Source organism: Giraffa tippelskirchi, chromosome 1 (genome assembly GCF_054371585.1).
Source record: "Giraffa tippelskirchi isolate mGirTip1 chromosome 1, T2T-mGirTip1v1.2.pri, whole genome shotgun sequence".
Lineage (NCBI taxonomy): Eukaryota > Metazoa > Chordata > Mammalia > Artiodactyla > Giraffidae > Giraffa > Giraffa tippelskirchi.
This window is the reverse complement of record NC_137275.1, coordinates 117700976-117714616: the sequence shown is the minus strand read 5'-3', so window position 1 is coordinate 117714616 and position 13641 is coordinate 117700976. Positions and strand designations below refer to the sequence as shown.

The following is a 13641-nucleotide window of genomic DNA, read 5'->3' as shown; positions in this document are numbered from 1 at the left end:
ACAGCAGTGGGCACAGCCTGGAGAGCCAGAAGCTGTGCTTCCTTGTCTGCCACCTCCCACGATAATGCAGATTGTCTTCAACATCTTTCCTGCAAATATACTTGCTCACATACATTAATTAATGATCACATACTGACAGGTGCACCTCTGTTCAGGAAGTGCTGGCATCTGCATTACTGGCAAATACTCAGCTACATTTACTTGGCTGTTTGACAGTCGTAACTCCTATTACTCCTAAGAACTAGTTCACAATTTAAAGAATGGAAAGGCTCTGGAGGTTTGGATTTTTGTTTCTTTCATTGTTACGTCTTTTTAAAAAAAAAGATATGCTCAAATATTCACCACAAGCATAAAGTTTCAGATATACCACATTTGCTTTCTCAGGTAAAGTTAAATATCTTTAAAATAAGTGTGGATCTTATAAGAAATGAGATAGAATATTATCTTACCCTGGTGTGAGTACGAATGTGCATCTTCAGGCCGTCATTTTTACTGAATCCTTTCTCACAGTAAGGGCACTGATAGGGACGCTCACCTACAAGATAAAGGCAGGCTTCCTGTCAGAAAAATCTACAGCAGCAAAGAAGGCATGTACTATCACTCCTCCTGCACCAGGCCTTCGCCAACGCTTGTGCATGGCCAAGAAGAGACTCAGGCCCAGCCAGGCGACCCAGGGGCACTTCAGGGCAGAGGAGGAGCTTTCCCTCTCGTGGAGAGGCAGTGAGCCCAGAGCACGTCCTGCACTCAGGCCCCAGCCACATTTACCAGCAGCAGGCTCACTCCCTGTGCCAAGTCACTTCAGTCAAGTCTGACTCCTTGTGACCCCATGGACTGTAGCCCACCAGGCTCCTCTGTCCATGGGACTCTCCAGGCAAGACTACTGGAGTGCGTTGCCGTGCCCTTCTCCAGGGGATCTTCCAGACCCAGGGATCAAACCTGCATCTTTTACATTTCCTGCACTGGCAGGCGGGTTCTTTAGCACTGGTGCCACCAGGGAAGCCCTTTCCTTTTAGTATGTGAGACATCTCCTAATTGTAAGAATTTGTTAAGAAAATTTTGCATCAATGTGTTCTGTCACTGTACTGAACATAATAGGGATCTTTGTTTCACTGATGCTTTGTTTTTTAAAAAAGGTTTCATAGTCGACCTCAATAAGGTGATGAGTTTTAAAAGGATTTCATAAATCTGCTATATGTTAAACAGAACTGGTTAAACTAAATAATAAGTGATTCATACTTTCTTTTATAACTGAGAAGAGGTTATATCTAGAGGTTATTATCTAGAAAATAGCTAAACCCACTTTTTTTAAAACAAGCAAGCATACTCATCCACATCATACTTTCTTAAAAGTTTTACTATAAAAAAAAAAAGAAAGAAAAAATATGACAAAATTTAATTTCCAGGATGAACGTGAAGCTACTCACTCGTCAAAGCTTAGTTATTCAGAATGGACAGTAACTCAAAATCACTAGTATAAAGAAATGACAATGTACTTACATGACAGTATGCTAGACCCCCGGCTGCAATCAGACATCAATACAATAAAATATGTGCCTTCAGTAAATGTAAAATTTCTGTCTTTCCTTCTCCTCAGAGACAGGCCTTTGGACAAGCAGTATGCTGGTCCTCTGCTCCCTTACATCCCATCTGATTCTCATTCTCACTCAGTCTCATCCAAGCACAGGATACTTGAGTCATGCCACTGAATGTGTCCATCAGGTCAACAATGAGCTTCTTGCAGCTTAAACCAATGGTCATTTCTCATCACGGCCTTGCCTGACCTCTGCCCAGTTGCTTTACAAAGTGTCCAGCCACGTTCCTGGGACTGGAGGCCCTGAGGCACAGGGAGACTTGCCCTGCTCTCTGCACCCTTGTTGACAGTAATGTCACCTGCAAACAACTGGGGCAGTCTCCAGCTCAGCAACTCCCCCAGCCTCCCCTTGAGATACACCCAGGATACTCCCTCTGAACTCTCTCTGAAGTGGACAGTGTGAAACAATGACAACTACTCAAGGAGGAAAAAAGAAAAACCGAGAAATAACAAAGGCAGCACAGACTGGAGCTGAACTCTTTAACGAACTATCTAGGCTTACCAATTTTTTTCTGGGAGACAAAATCAACTTTTGCACTAAGTAAATCGACTGAGAGTTCTTGACTTTATTATGGTTGTGAACCTGGGTAGGTGTGGCTTTTCATACACACAAAAAATAAAGACTTAGTAGGGTCCAATTTATTTGAACAACTAGGAAAAGATAATCTTATTTTAACCCTAAAATGATAGCGTGTGTTTATCTTCATTCCCGATCTCTGTTGAGCTCCTATCTTGAGATATCTGTATACCCATTGGGTATCTTCATTTGTATATTTCACCAACAATTAAAATTCAGCATTCATAAACTTTATCCTCTGCAACTGAGTGTCCTATGTATCCTGCCCTGATTAGTTATACCACATTCATCCACTTACCAAATAAGAAACTTAAATAGCCATTTTTTACTTACTTCTCCCTACATCTAACCTCTAAGTTTTATTAATTTCAGTTCTCTGATATTTGTAGAATTTTTTTCCTCGACAAGAATGAAAAAAATATTCATAGCATCAGCCATAATAGTAAGAGAATCAGTGACAGAAGTAGTAACAGAAATTATCATTTGTTGATTTCTTAATCACTGAACTTTAACAATGCAAACTCACTGAAAAAAGACTAGAAGAAAACAGCAAGCTGCTAATGCTCATGGAGGTAACTCCTATATCACAGAAGTCCAGATAATTTTATTTCCTTCTTCAGAAAGTATGAAAAGGAAGTAACTTTTTAGATTTTCAATGTAAATTCATTTTACATTAGTGATACGAAGAATGCTAAAATATTTCCTTCTTATCTATTAACAATTAAATCAATCTACATTACAGACAAAGCATGATAAACAGTAAAATTGTTGGCAAAGATGTTTCAGAAATTTTTAGCAATCATAAATTAACTTAATATTCATAGCTATTCTCTTTGTATCAAAGACAGAAATTTATGTGTGTGATTGCTCTCCAAATACAAATAGAATAGCCAGCAAAATATAAAAGAATCAAAGATTTATAGTTGTTGGTTACATGAATTAAACCTAATGAAACACATCAAATTATTATTTTCTTTCATGACAGCCAAAATTGATTAAGCAAGGAAAAAGAGATAACAAATAAGGAATTTTAGAGAATGGGGCAAAACAAATTAACTCCCTATTTTAGCTGGTGTCATAATGCAGAAATTTCCACTACAGACATGAGCATTTTCTCCTCTTCTATAGCCTGATTGTTCTGAGTCTGAATACTGCTCATCCTCCTCTAGGTGTAACTCTGCGGAAGCCATGCAACCTTAGTGAACCTCTGAAAAATGGAATAAACTTTACCTATCTCCAAGATATTCTGACCAAACATTCAGGTTTGCTTAAAACATTCTCTATGCCGGCAACCATGGAACAATTATTAATAGCACTCCTTTTCATTGACACAACTGATCCAGTTGGGACAATAAAAATGTATGACCACCTATTTCAAATTGAACTGTGCTCTCCCCCCAAAATATTCACATGTTGAAGTCCTAATTCCAGCACGTCAGAATATAGAATATGCCCTTACCTGGAAATAAGGCTGTTGCAAATGTCACTAGAGTTGTGTTATCCCTAATCTTATGTGACTGGTGTCCGTACAAGAACATACCCATGAAGAGACAGAGACACAGGGAGAAGGCCCCATGAAGAGTGGAGTTACGCTGCCACAGCAGGAACTGCCAGAAGAAACTCCTGGCACAGATGCTTCCCTGGTGCCTTCAGAGGGAGTGAGTTCACACCAACGCCTTGATCTCAGACTTCTAGCCGCCAGAACAGAATGTATTAGACAACACGTTTTTTGTTGTTTAAGCTACTCAATTTGTGGTACTCTGTTACAGCAGTACTAGCAAACTCATAGAATCACCTTGTTCATAACGGAGGCAATTATTATCATCATTGATGTCTCTCTGTCTGCTGTCTGTGAGACATAAGTAGAATGCTCAGAAGAGAAACCAGTACTCTATAGACTATCAGTGTTTCCACCTCATTCCAACCCTGAGATCCCACATTACTGAGCTGACAGGTTTGGGTTGTGAGTAAGTCCCACTTTACTCATCCTACCACCCCAGAGTATAACTCCAGTTTTAAAGGCTGCCACTGGGTAAATGGCTTTGATAAATTTATTTAAAACTTAGAATTTATTTAAAAACCAGAGTATGTGGTTTGAGAACCAGCCTTGACAGACTACATTAAGCTGTCTACCCTTTTGGTTGGAGCATGTTTAGAGCAATCTTGCCTCTCTCAGACTCCAGGGACAAAGCTATCTGCTCTCCCACATGATCAGAAGCTGAATGTTACCTGTACAAGCCAACATGTTGCTAAATATTAAAGCCATTTGTCTAATTTGCAAATTAAAGACAAGCTGTTATTCCTAGGTTTTTTTCACATTATGCATGTGATATTTTCTGTCATTATTGCCAGTTACAACGATGAGTATGTTTCCAGGAAATATTTTTGTTTACACATAAAATTATTATAGTGTGAACAGGAATTATCCTTCAGCTTGGTTAACTCTAAGAATACAGATCTTTCTTTCTTACTTGATCACTGCCAGTACATAGTTTCTGATGTACAATATGATGTGAATCCAAACAATGATTATTTTTAAACATCTCTAGTAGATTTGAAGACTGTTCACATTTTGCATAAGTTAATAGCAATGTTCAAATTCTAACATGAAAATTAGTTAATCTGAAAATTAGCTAAAAAAAACTGAGCTAAAACCCAACCTAAACAGAAAAATAAAAGTAATGGTTGAAACATACTGTTCAGAACACTTAAGGTACATTAGTAATTTTATTTCTTGTAACACATTATAATCTAGGAATTCATAGCATGAGTTTACAAGTGAGGAAAGTAAGGCACAGGGAAGATAAGTGATTTGTTCATGATGACACAGCCGTTAAATGGTAGAATCAGAATTTTAATGCTTAATATTTAACCCTTACACCATCACATAAATTAATAATATGGCTAGTTTTTATATAAATGAGGTTAGACTTTCTAAAGTTACTGTCAAAAACTCTGCTTCTTGCAATTACAGCTGACATTAACCAGATCTTTCTGACTGGGAGAGTGAGGCATTCCTTTAGTTATCAAAGCTCATCAGGAAAAAGTCAGGGGCAGGTTAGGAATGTATATCTCAAAGCAGATCCCAAGTGGATGCACATACTGACACAATATTGAACTACACCTTGAGAACCACATTTAAGTAACCATCTTCAACATTTAGAAAGGAAAAATAGTATTGGCAAACATCCCATACTACATTATAAGATTCCAACAGTTAAGATTCAATGAGCATAGTAGGATGAATAATACTGAAGCATGTATAACAGCAAAATATTTTCACTTAACTAAAGAAAATAGATGAGCTTTTTGCATCTGCTTCTTTCTTTAAATTATGTTCTGACACTGAATATCATTAAAGTCCACTTCTGTTTTCTTCAAACACATCAAGGAACACACAGAAACATGATCACAACTGTAGAAGGCTGATTTTAAGTTGACTTGAACAGGTGTCACAAAGTAGATAATCCTGGAAGCTAATTTATTCACTCATTAAATAGACATTTTTTGAGCACACACCATCTTCTATTTACTGTCCTGGGCTTTAAGAACACAGTTGCAAATATATTCACAAAAGCACTGCCTCTTCAATTTTACTAGTGTAATAAGACAAGAAAATGTTAAAGAAAAAACAAGATAATTTCAGATACTGACACTGTAAGAAGAAAATAAAACAAGGAGATCGATTGAAGAATGACCTGTGGTAGGTGATGACAGAAAAAGAACTTAGGAAAGGTCACTAGGAAAGGTAAAAGAACTGAATGTAATTTCTTGATGCCAATTTAAGTGCACTTTTTCTGTAACTCTTTATCATAGAATTACAAGCTTTTTAACTTACTGGACTTGAAATGGGTGCCCCCAGATTCTCACTGCTGCCACACCTGAGAAGGACGTAGCCTAAAAGTACTTGAAATACACAAAGGGGGGTGTGTGTGGATATTTACAAAAGAATTCCAAAAATTGCAGATGGCTTTCCAAAGGCAGCTGTGGTAATGAAAGGGGGACATCTGGATGCCACATGAAGTACCCAGAGTCTCGCCTGGTCCCTAACACATTACCACGCATCTTTAACAAAGAAAATACATTATGACCAAAACCATTCACTGGCAAGTATGGTCAAACACAACAGGAAAAATCTGATTCTAGTTTAATATGTGCCATTGTTGTTTGTTTAATGTATGCCATTAAGATTATAATTTATCGACTTTACCATTTTTGTGCTATATAATTAAAGACATCAGAAGAACTCCAGGCCTCACCAAAGGATTAACATACTAATATTAAAATAGGGGAGTCTGGGGAAGAATGGATACATATATATGTATGGCTGAGTCCCTTTGATGTTCACCTGAAACTATCCAAACATTGTTAATCAGCTATACCTCAATACAAAATAAAAAGTTTAAAAAATAAAGTAAAATAAAATAGAATCCTAAAATTTGTGAAGGGAATTCAGGTAAGCATGAAACTTCATGATAAAAGGAAAGGCCTTAAAGCCACTGTATCACTGAATATCCATCTACTGCTACATAATCACTCCAGTGTCCACCTTGACAAGTCCTTTCTAAAGATCTGTGTTTATGCAACAAAAGTTAATAAAGAAAAATCTTGCAAACTTCGATATACCTATATTAGATATTTTGATATTCTTAAATTTAGACCATGGATTTAAATTTAGATACAAACTTGATCACTCTATCAGAAACTCAGATCAAATTTTATTTAATGCCACTAAACACACTGAATGCAAAAGACTTAATAATCTGGGCATGATCAACTCTGAAAATTAAAATGTACAGAACAGGAGGCGGGGCTAAGATGGCGGAGGAATAGGACGGGGAGACCACTCTCTCCTCCACAAATTTATCGAAAGAACATCTGAACGCTGACCAAACTCCACAAAACTACTTCTGAAGGCTGGCTGAGGACGTCAGGCTTCCACAAAAACTGCGCATTATCTTCAAAAGAGGTAGGAGAAATTATAAAAGATAAAAAGAGAGACAAAAGAGTTAGGGACGGAGACCCGTCCCGGGGAGGGAGTCGTAAAAGAGGAGGAATTTCCAAGCACCAGGAAACCCTCTCACCGGCGGGTGTGGGGGAGGATTTTTTATCTCGGAGGGCAACGTAACTGGGAGGAAAAAATAAATAAAATCCACAGATTACGTGCCTAAAGCAACTCCCAGCAAAGAACCCCAGATGCTCGCATCATCCGCCACCAGCAAGTGGGGGCTGAACGGAGAGGAGCGGGCGGCATTGCCTAGGGTAAGGACCGGGCCCGAGTGCCCCGAGGGCAATCTGAGGGAGCTAACATGAGATAGTAACCTAAACTGTGGGACAGCGAGAGAGAGAGAACTATCCCGCGAAAAGCCCAACTCTAAGGCACTGCCGGCCCGCTCACAGAACAAAGGACTGAGCGATACCAGAGGAGAGCTAGCCGGCTGCGGACCGCCCCATCCCCCGCCGGACACAGCGGGCAGGCGGAGCCCGCCAGAGCCGGAAAGGGGCAAACTCGGCTCCAGAGAGGGCACCCCCTACCAAACTGCAAACAGGCTCCCAGTTTCTAAGCAAAGACTGCCTGAGATCCCGGAGGGTCGACAACCGCCGGGAGGGTCGCAGCCAGAGACCAGCTCCCCAGAACCGACACAAAGCACACCGGAGCCGGGCGCGCCCGTAAACCGAGGCGGGGACCAGGGAGGTGATAAGCCGCACCGCCCCAACAAGGGAGAGCGCCCTCGCCAAACTCCTGGCCGCCTGGGCAGCCCCGACCGGGAACGGCACAAGCCGCGGGCGAAACCGAGTCTGCGCCTTTGTGGAGTAACCGGGAGCCTGAACCTGAGCGGCTTAGACCTGGGAAGTGCACGCAGCTCAGGGCCCGCTCCCTGGCTGAGTAACCTGAAGCCTGAGTAGGGTAGACGGGGAAAGCACACACGCCGTGAGCGGGGGCGAACCCAGTGCGGCCGAGACACTGCGAGCTTACCACACACACGCCAGAATTGCAGTGTTCCTTCCTCCCCACAGCACGATTGAACAAGCGAACCTAAAGAGATCACCTCCACCGCTTTGTTGCAGGGCGGAAATTAGATACTGAAGAGATCTCCAAACAGAAGCCAAATAAACAGAGGGAAGCGCTTTGGAAGGGACAGGCCAACAGATTAAGATCCCTGTAGTTAATACCGACTGCATTGAAAAGGACCTATAGATCTTGAAAAGTATAAGCAGGAATAAGGATCTATCTAAAACTGAGCAGATCCCACACTGCTCACAACAGCTCCAGAGAAAGTCCGGGATATATATATTTTTTACTATTTTTTTTTTTTAATTAAAAAAAATTTTTTTTTTCTCTTCTTTCCTTTTTCTTCAAGTCCTCTATTACACCTTTAACTTTCATTTTCATAACCCACTATTAACTTGCAAAAAAAAAAAAACCCTATTTTTGAAGCAAACTACATACATATATCTTATACCTTTTGTGTTTTCTTTTTTTTAATGTTTTTTTTCCTGTTCTACATTTTTTTACTGTTTCTTTTTTTACTGTTTTGCTGTTTTTTTTTCTTTTTACACTGTTTCCTTTTTTCTTTTTTTTTTTTAGATTGTAAGTTTTATAAGAGTCTAACCTCTACTCTAGATTTTTAATCTTTGTTTTACATATTTGATATCAACTTTGTACATTTAAGAACCCAATCTTTAGGACCCATTTTTACTCAGGAGTGTGATCACTGGCCTGACCACTCTCTCCCCCTATTGATGCTCTTTCTTCTCCCTCAGGGAACCTCTATCTCCCACCCTCCTCCTTCTCCTCTCAACCCAATTCTGTGAATCTCTGAGGGTGTTCTGGGTACCGGAGAACACTTCAGGAACAGGATACTGCCCAGATCTCTCTCTCCCCTCTTAATTCCTCCCTTTCTACTCATGCTCACCTCTGTTACCTTCCTCCCCCCTCTCTATGTATCTCTGTGAATCACTCTGAGGGTTCCAAACTGTGGAAAGCACAGAGGGAAGTGCTTACTGGCTAGATTGCTCTCTCCACATTTGAATTCCCCTCTTCCCCTCCTGGTCACCTCAACCCACCCCCCCCACCTCATCTCTCCATGTAACTCAGTGAACCTTTCTGGGTATCCCTCACTGTGGAGAATCTTTTCACCATTAACCTAAAAGTTTTATTATTGAGGCTGTATGGAAGGAGAAGTCTTGAGGCTACTGCAAGAATAAGACTGAAAGCCAGGGGAAACATTAATTAATAAGAGACCATCCAATAGCCTCCATAAATTCACTGAAACCAAGCTCCACCCAAGAGACAATAAGTTCCAGAGCAAGACATACCACGCAAATTCTCCAGCAACGCAGGAACATAGACCTGAGCATCAATATACAGGCTGCCCAGAGGCACACCAATTCCATAGACATCTCAAAAATTAATACTGGTCACTCCATTACACTCTAGAGAGCAGAAATCCAGCTCCACCCACCAGAACACCGACACAAGCTCCCCCAACCAGGAAGCCTTGACAAGCCACCTGTCCAACCCCAACCGCAGTGAGGAACCTCCACAACAAAGAGGAACTTCATACTACCAGAATACAGAAGGGCCACGCCTAACACAGCAATCTAAACAAGATGAAAAGACAGAGAAATACTCAGCAAATAAAGGAAAATGAGAAATGCCCACAAAGCCAAACAAAAGAGGAGGAGATAGGGAATCTATCTGAAAAAGAATTTAGAATAAGGATAATAAAAATGATCCAAAATCTTGAAAGCAAAATGGAGTTACAGATAAATAGCCTGGAGACAAAGATTGAGAAGATGCAAGAAATGTTTATCAAGGACTTAGAAGAAATAAAAAGGAATCAATATAGAATGAATAATGAAATAAAGGAGATAAAAGACACTCTGGAGGGAACCAACAGTAGAATAACGGAGGCAGAAGATAGGATAAGTGAGGTAGAAGATAGAATGATGGAAATAAACGAAGCAGAGAGGAAAAAAGAAAAAAGAATCAAAAGAAATGAGGACAACCTCCGGGACCTCTGGGACAATATGAAACGCCCCAACATTCGAATCATAGGAGTCCCAGAAGAAGAAGATAAAAGGAAAGGCCATGAAAAAATACTCGAGGAGATAATAGTTGAGAATTTCCCTAAATTGAGGAAAGAAATAGTCACAGAAGTCCAAGAAACCCAGAGAGTTCCAAACAGGATAAACCCAAGGCGAAACACCCCAAGACACATATTAATCAAATTAACAAAGATCAAACACAAAGAACAAATATTAAAAGCATCAAGGGAAAAACAACAAATAACACACAAGGGGATCCCCATAAGGATAACAGCTGATCTTTCAATAGAAACCCTTCAGGCTAGAAGGGAATGGCAGGACATACTTAAAGTAAGGAAAGAGAATAATCTACAACCCAGATTACTGTACCCAGCAAGGGTCTCATTCAGATATGAAGGAGAATTCAAAAGCTTTACAGACAAGCAAGAGCTGAGGGAATTCAGCACCACCAAACCAGCTCTCCAGCAAATGCTAAAGGATCTTCTCTAAACAGGAAACACAGAAAGGATGTTTCAACACGAACTCAAAACAACAAAGTAAATGGCAACGGGATCATACTTATCAATAATTACCTTAAATGTAAATGGGTTGACTGCCCCAACCAAAAGACAAAGGGTTGCTGAATGGATACAAAAACAAGACCCCTATATATGCTGTCTACAAGAGACCCACCTCAAAACTAGAGACACACACAGGCTGAAAGTGAAAGGATGGAAAAACATATTCCATGCAAACGGAGACCAAAAGAAAGCAGGAGTCGCAATACTCATTTCAGATAAAATAGACTTTAAAATAAAGGATGTGAAAAGGGACAAAGAAGGACACTACATAAAGATCAAAGGATCAATTCAAGAAGAAGACGTAACAATCATAAATATATATGCACCCAACATAGGAGCACCACAATATATAAGGCAAATACTAACAAGTATGAAAGGGGAAATTAACAATAACACAATAATAGTGGGAGACTTTAATACTCCACTCATGCATATGGATAGATCAACTAAACAGAAAATTAACAAGGAAACACAAACTTTAAATGATACAATAGACAAATTAGATTTAATTGATATTTACACGAGTTTCCACCCCAAAACAATCAATTTTACGTTTTTCTCAAGTGCACATGGAACTTTCTCCAGGATAGATCACATCCTGGGCCATAAATCTAGCCTTGGTAAATTCAAAAAAAATTGAAATTATCCCAGCCATCTTCTCTGACCACAATGCAGTAAGATTAGACCTCAATTACAGGAAAAAAAACTATTAAAAGTTCCAACATATGGAGGCTAAACAACACGCTTCTGAATAACCAACAAATCACAGAAGAAATCCAAAAAGAAATAAAATTATGCATAGAAACGAATGAAAATGAAAACACAACAACCCAAAACCTATGGGACACTGTAAAAGCAATACTAAGGGGAAGGTTCATAGCAATACAGGCGTACCTCAAGAAACAAGAAAAAAATCAAATAAATCAACTAACTCTACACCTAAAGCAACTAGAGAAGGAAGAAATGAAAAACCCCAGGGTCAGTAGAAGGAAAGAAATCTTAAAAATTAGGGCAGAAATAAATGCAAAAGAAACAAAAGAGACCATAGCAAAAATCAACAAAACTAAAAGCTGGTTTTTCGAGAAGATAAACAAAACTGATAAGCCATTAGCCAGACTCATCAAGAAACAAAGGGAGAAGAATCAGATCAACAAAATTAGAAATGAAAATGGAGAGATCACAACAGACTCCACAGAAATACAAAGGATCATAAGAGACTACTACCAACAGCTATATGCCAATAAAATGGACAACTTGGAAGAAATGGACAAATTCTTAGAAAAGTATAACTTTCCAAAACTGAACCAGGAAGAAATAGAAGATCTTAACAGACCCATCACAAGCACGGAAATCGAAACTGTAATCAGAAATCTTCCAGCAAACAAAAGCCCAGGACCAGACGGCTTCACAGCGGAATTCTACCAAAAATTTAGAGAAGAGCTAACACCTATCCTACTAAACTCTTCCAGAAAATTGCAGAAGATGGTAAACTTCCAAACTCATTCTATGAGGCCACCATCACCCTAATTCCAAAACCAGACAAAGATGTCACAAAAAAGGAAAACTACAGGCCAATATCACTGATGAACATAGATGCAAAAATCCTTAATAAAATTCTAGCAAACAGAATCCAACATCATATTAAAAAGATCATACATCATGACCAAGTGGGCTTTATCCCAGGAATGCAAGGTTTTCTTAACATCCGCAAATCAATCAATGTAATACACCACATTAACAAATTGAAAGAAAAAAACCATATGGTTATCTCAATAGATGCAGAAAAAGCCTTTGACAAAATTCAGCATCCATTTATGATAAAAACCCTCCAGAATGCAGGAATAGAAGGAACATATCTCAACATAATAAAAGCTATATATGACAAACCCACAGCAAACATTATCCTCAATGGTGAAAAATTGAAAGCATTTCCCCTAAAGTCAGGAACAAGGCAAGGATGCCCACTTTCACCACTACTATTCAACATAGTTTTGGAAGTTTTGGCCACAGCAATCAGAGCTGAAAAAGAAATAAAAGGAATACAGATAGGAAAAGAAGAAGTAAAACTCTCACTGTTTGCAGATGATATGATCCTCTACATAGAAAACCCTAAAGACTCTACTAGAAAATTACTAGAGTTGATCAATGAATATAGTAAAGTTGCAGGATATAAAATTAACACACAGAAATCCCTTGCATTCCTATACTCCAATATTGAGAAAACAGAAAGAGAAATTAAGGAAACAATACCATTCACCATTGCATCAAAAAGAATAAAATACTTAGGAATATATCTACCTAAAGAAACAAAAGACTTATATATAGAAAACTATGAAACACTGATGAAAGAAATCAAAGAGGACACAAACAGATGGAGAAATATACCGTGTTCATGGATTGGAAGAATTAATATAGTGAAAATGAGTATACTACCCAAAGCAATCTATAGATTCAATGCAATCCCTATCAAGCTACCAATGGTATTTTTCACAGAACTAGAACAAATCATCTCACAATTTGTATGGAAATATAAGAAACCTCGAATAGCCAAAGCAATCTTGAGGAAGAAGAATGGAACTGGAGGAATCAACCTGCCTGACTTCAGGCTCTACTACAAAGCCACAGTCATCAAGACAGTATGGTACTGGCACAAAGATAGAAATATAGATCAATGGAACAAAATAGAAAGCCCAGAGATAAACCCACGCACATATGGACACCTTATCTTCGACAAAGGAGGCAAGAATATACAATGGAGAAAAGACAATCTCTTTAACAAGTGGTGCTGGGAAAACTGGTCAACCACTTGTAAAAGAATGAAACTAGAACACTTCCTAACACCGTACACAAAAATAAACTCA

The 13641-nt window shown here is 39.1% G+C and overlaps 1 protein-coding gene across 14 annotated transcripts in view; it reads right to left on the bottom strand.

The window, feature by feature from the left end:
* Nucleotides 1-13641, bottom strand: part of PRDM5 (PR/SET domain 5) — a 261033-nt gene that overhangs the window by 75632 nt on the left and 171760 nt on the right. For 13 of the 14 annotated variants that reach the window (XM_081566398.1, XM_081566567.1, XM_081566951.1 and 10 more), the window contains one exon: nt 450-535. The exons of the other annotated variant lie outside the window; for it this stretch is intronic. In XM_081566398.1, coding sequence (XP_081422524.1) covers nt 450-535 — 86 coding nt within the window. The remainder of the gene's footprint in view (nt 1-449; nt 536-13641) is intronic. 14 annotated transcript variants of the gene reach the window in all.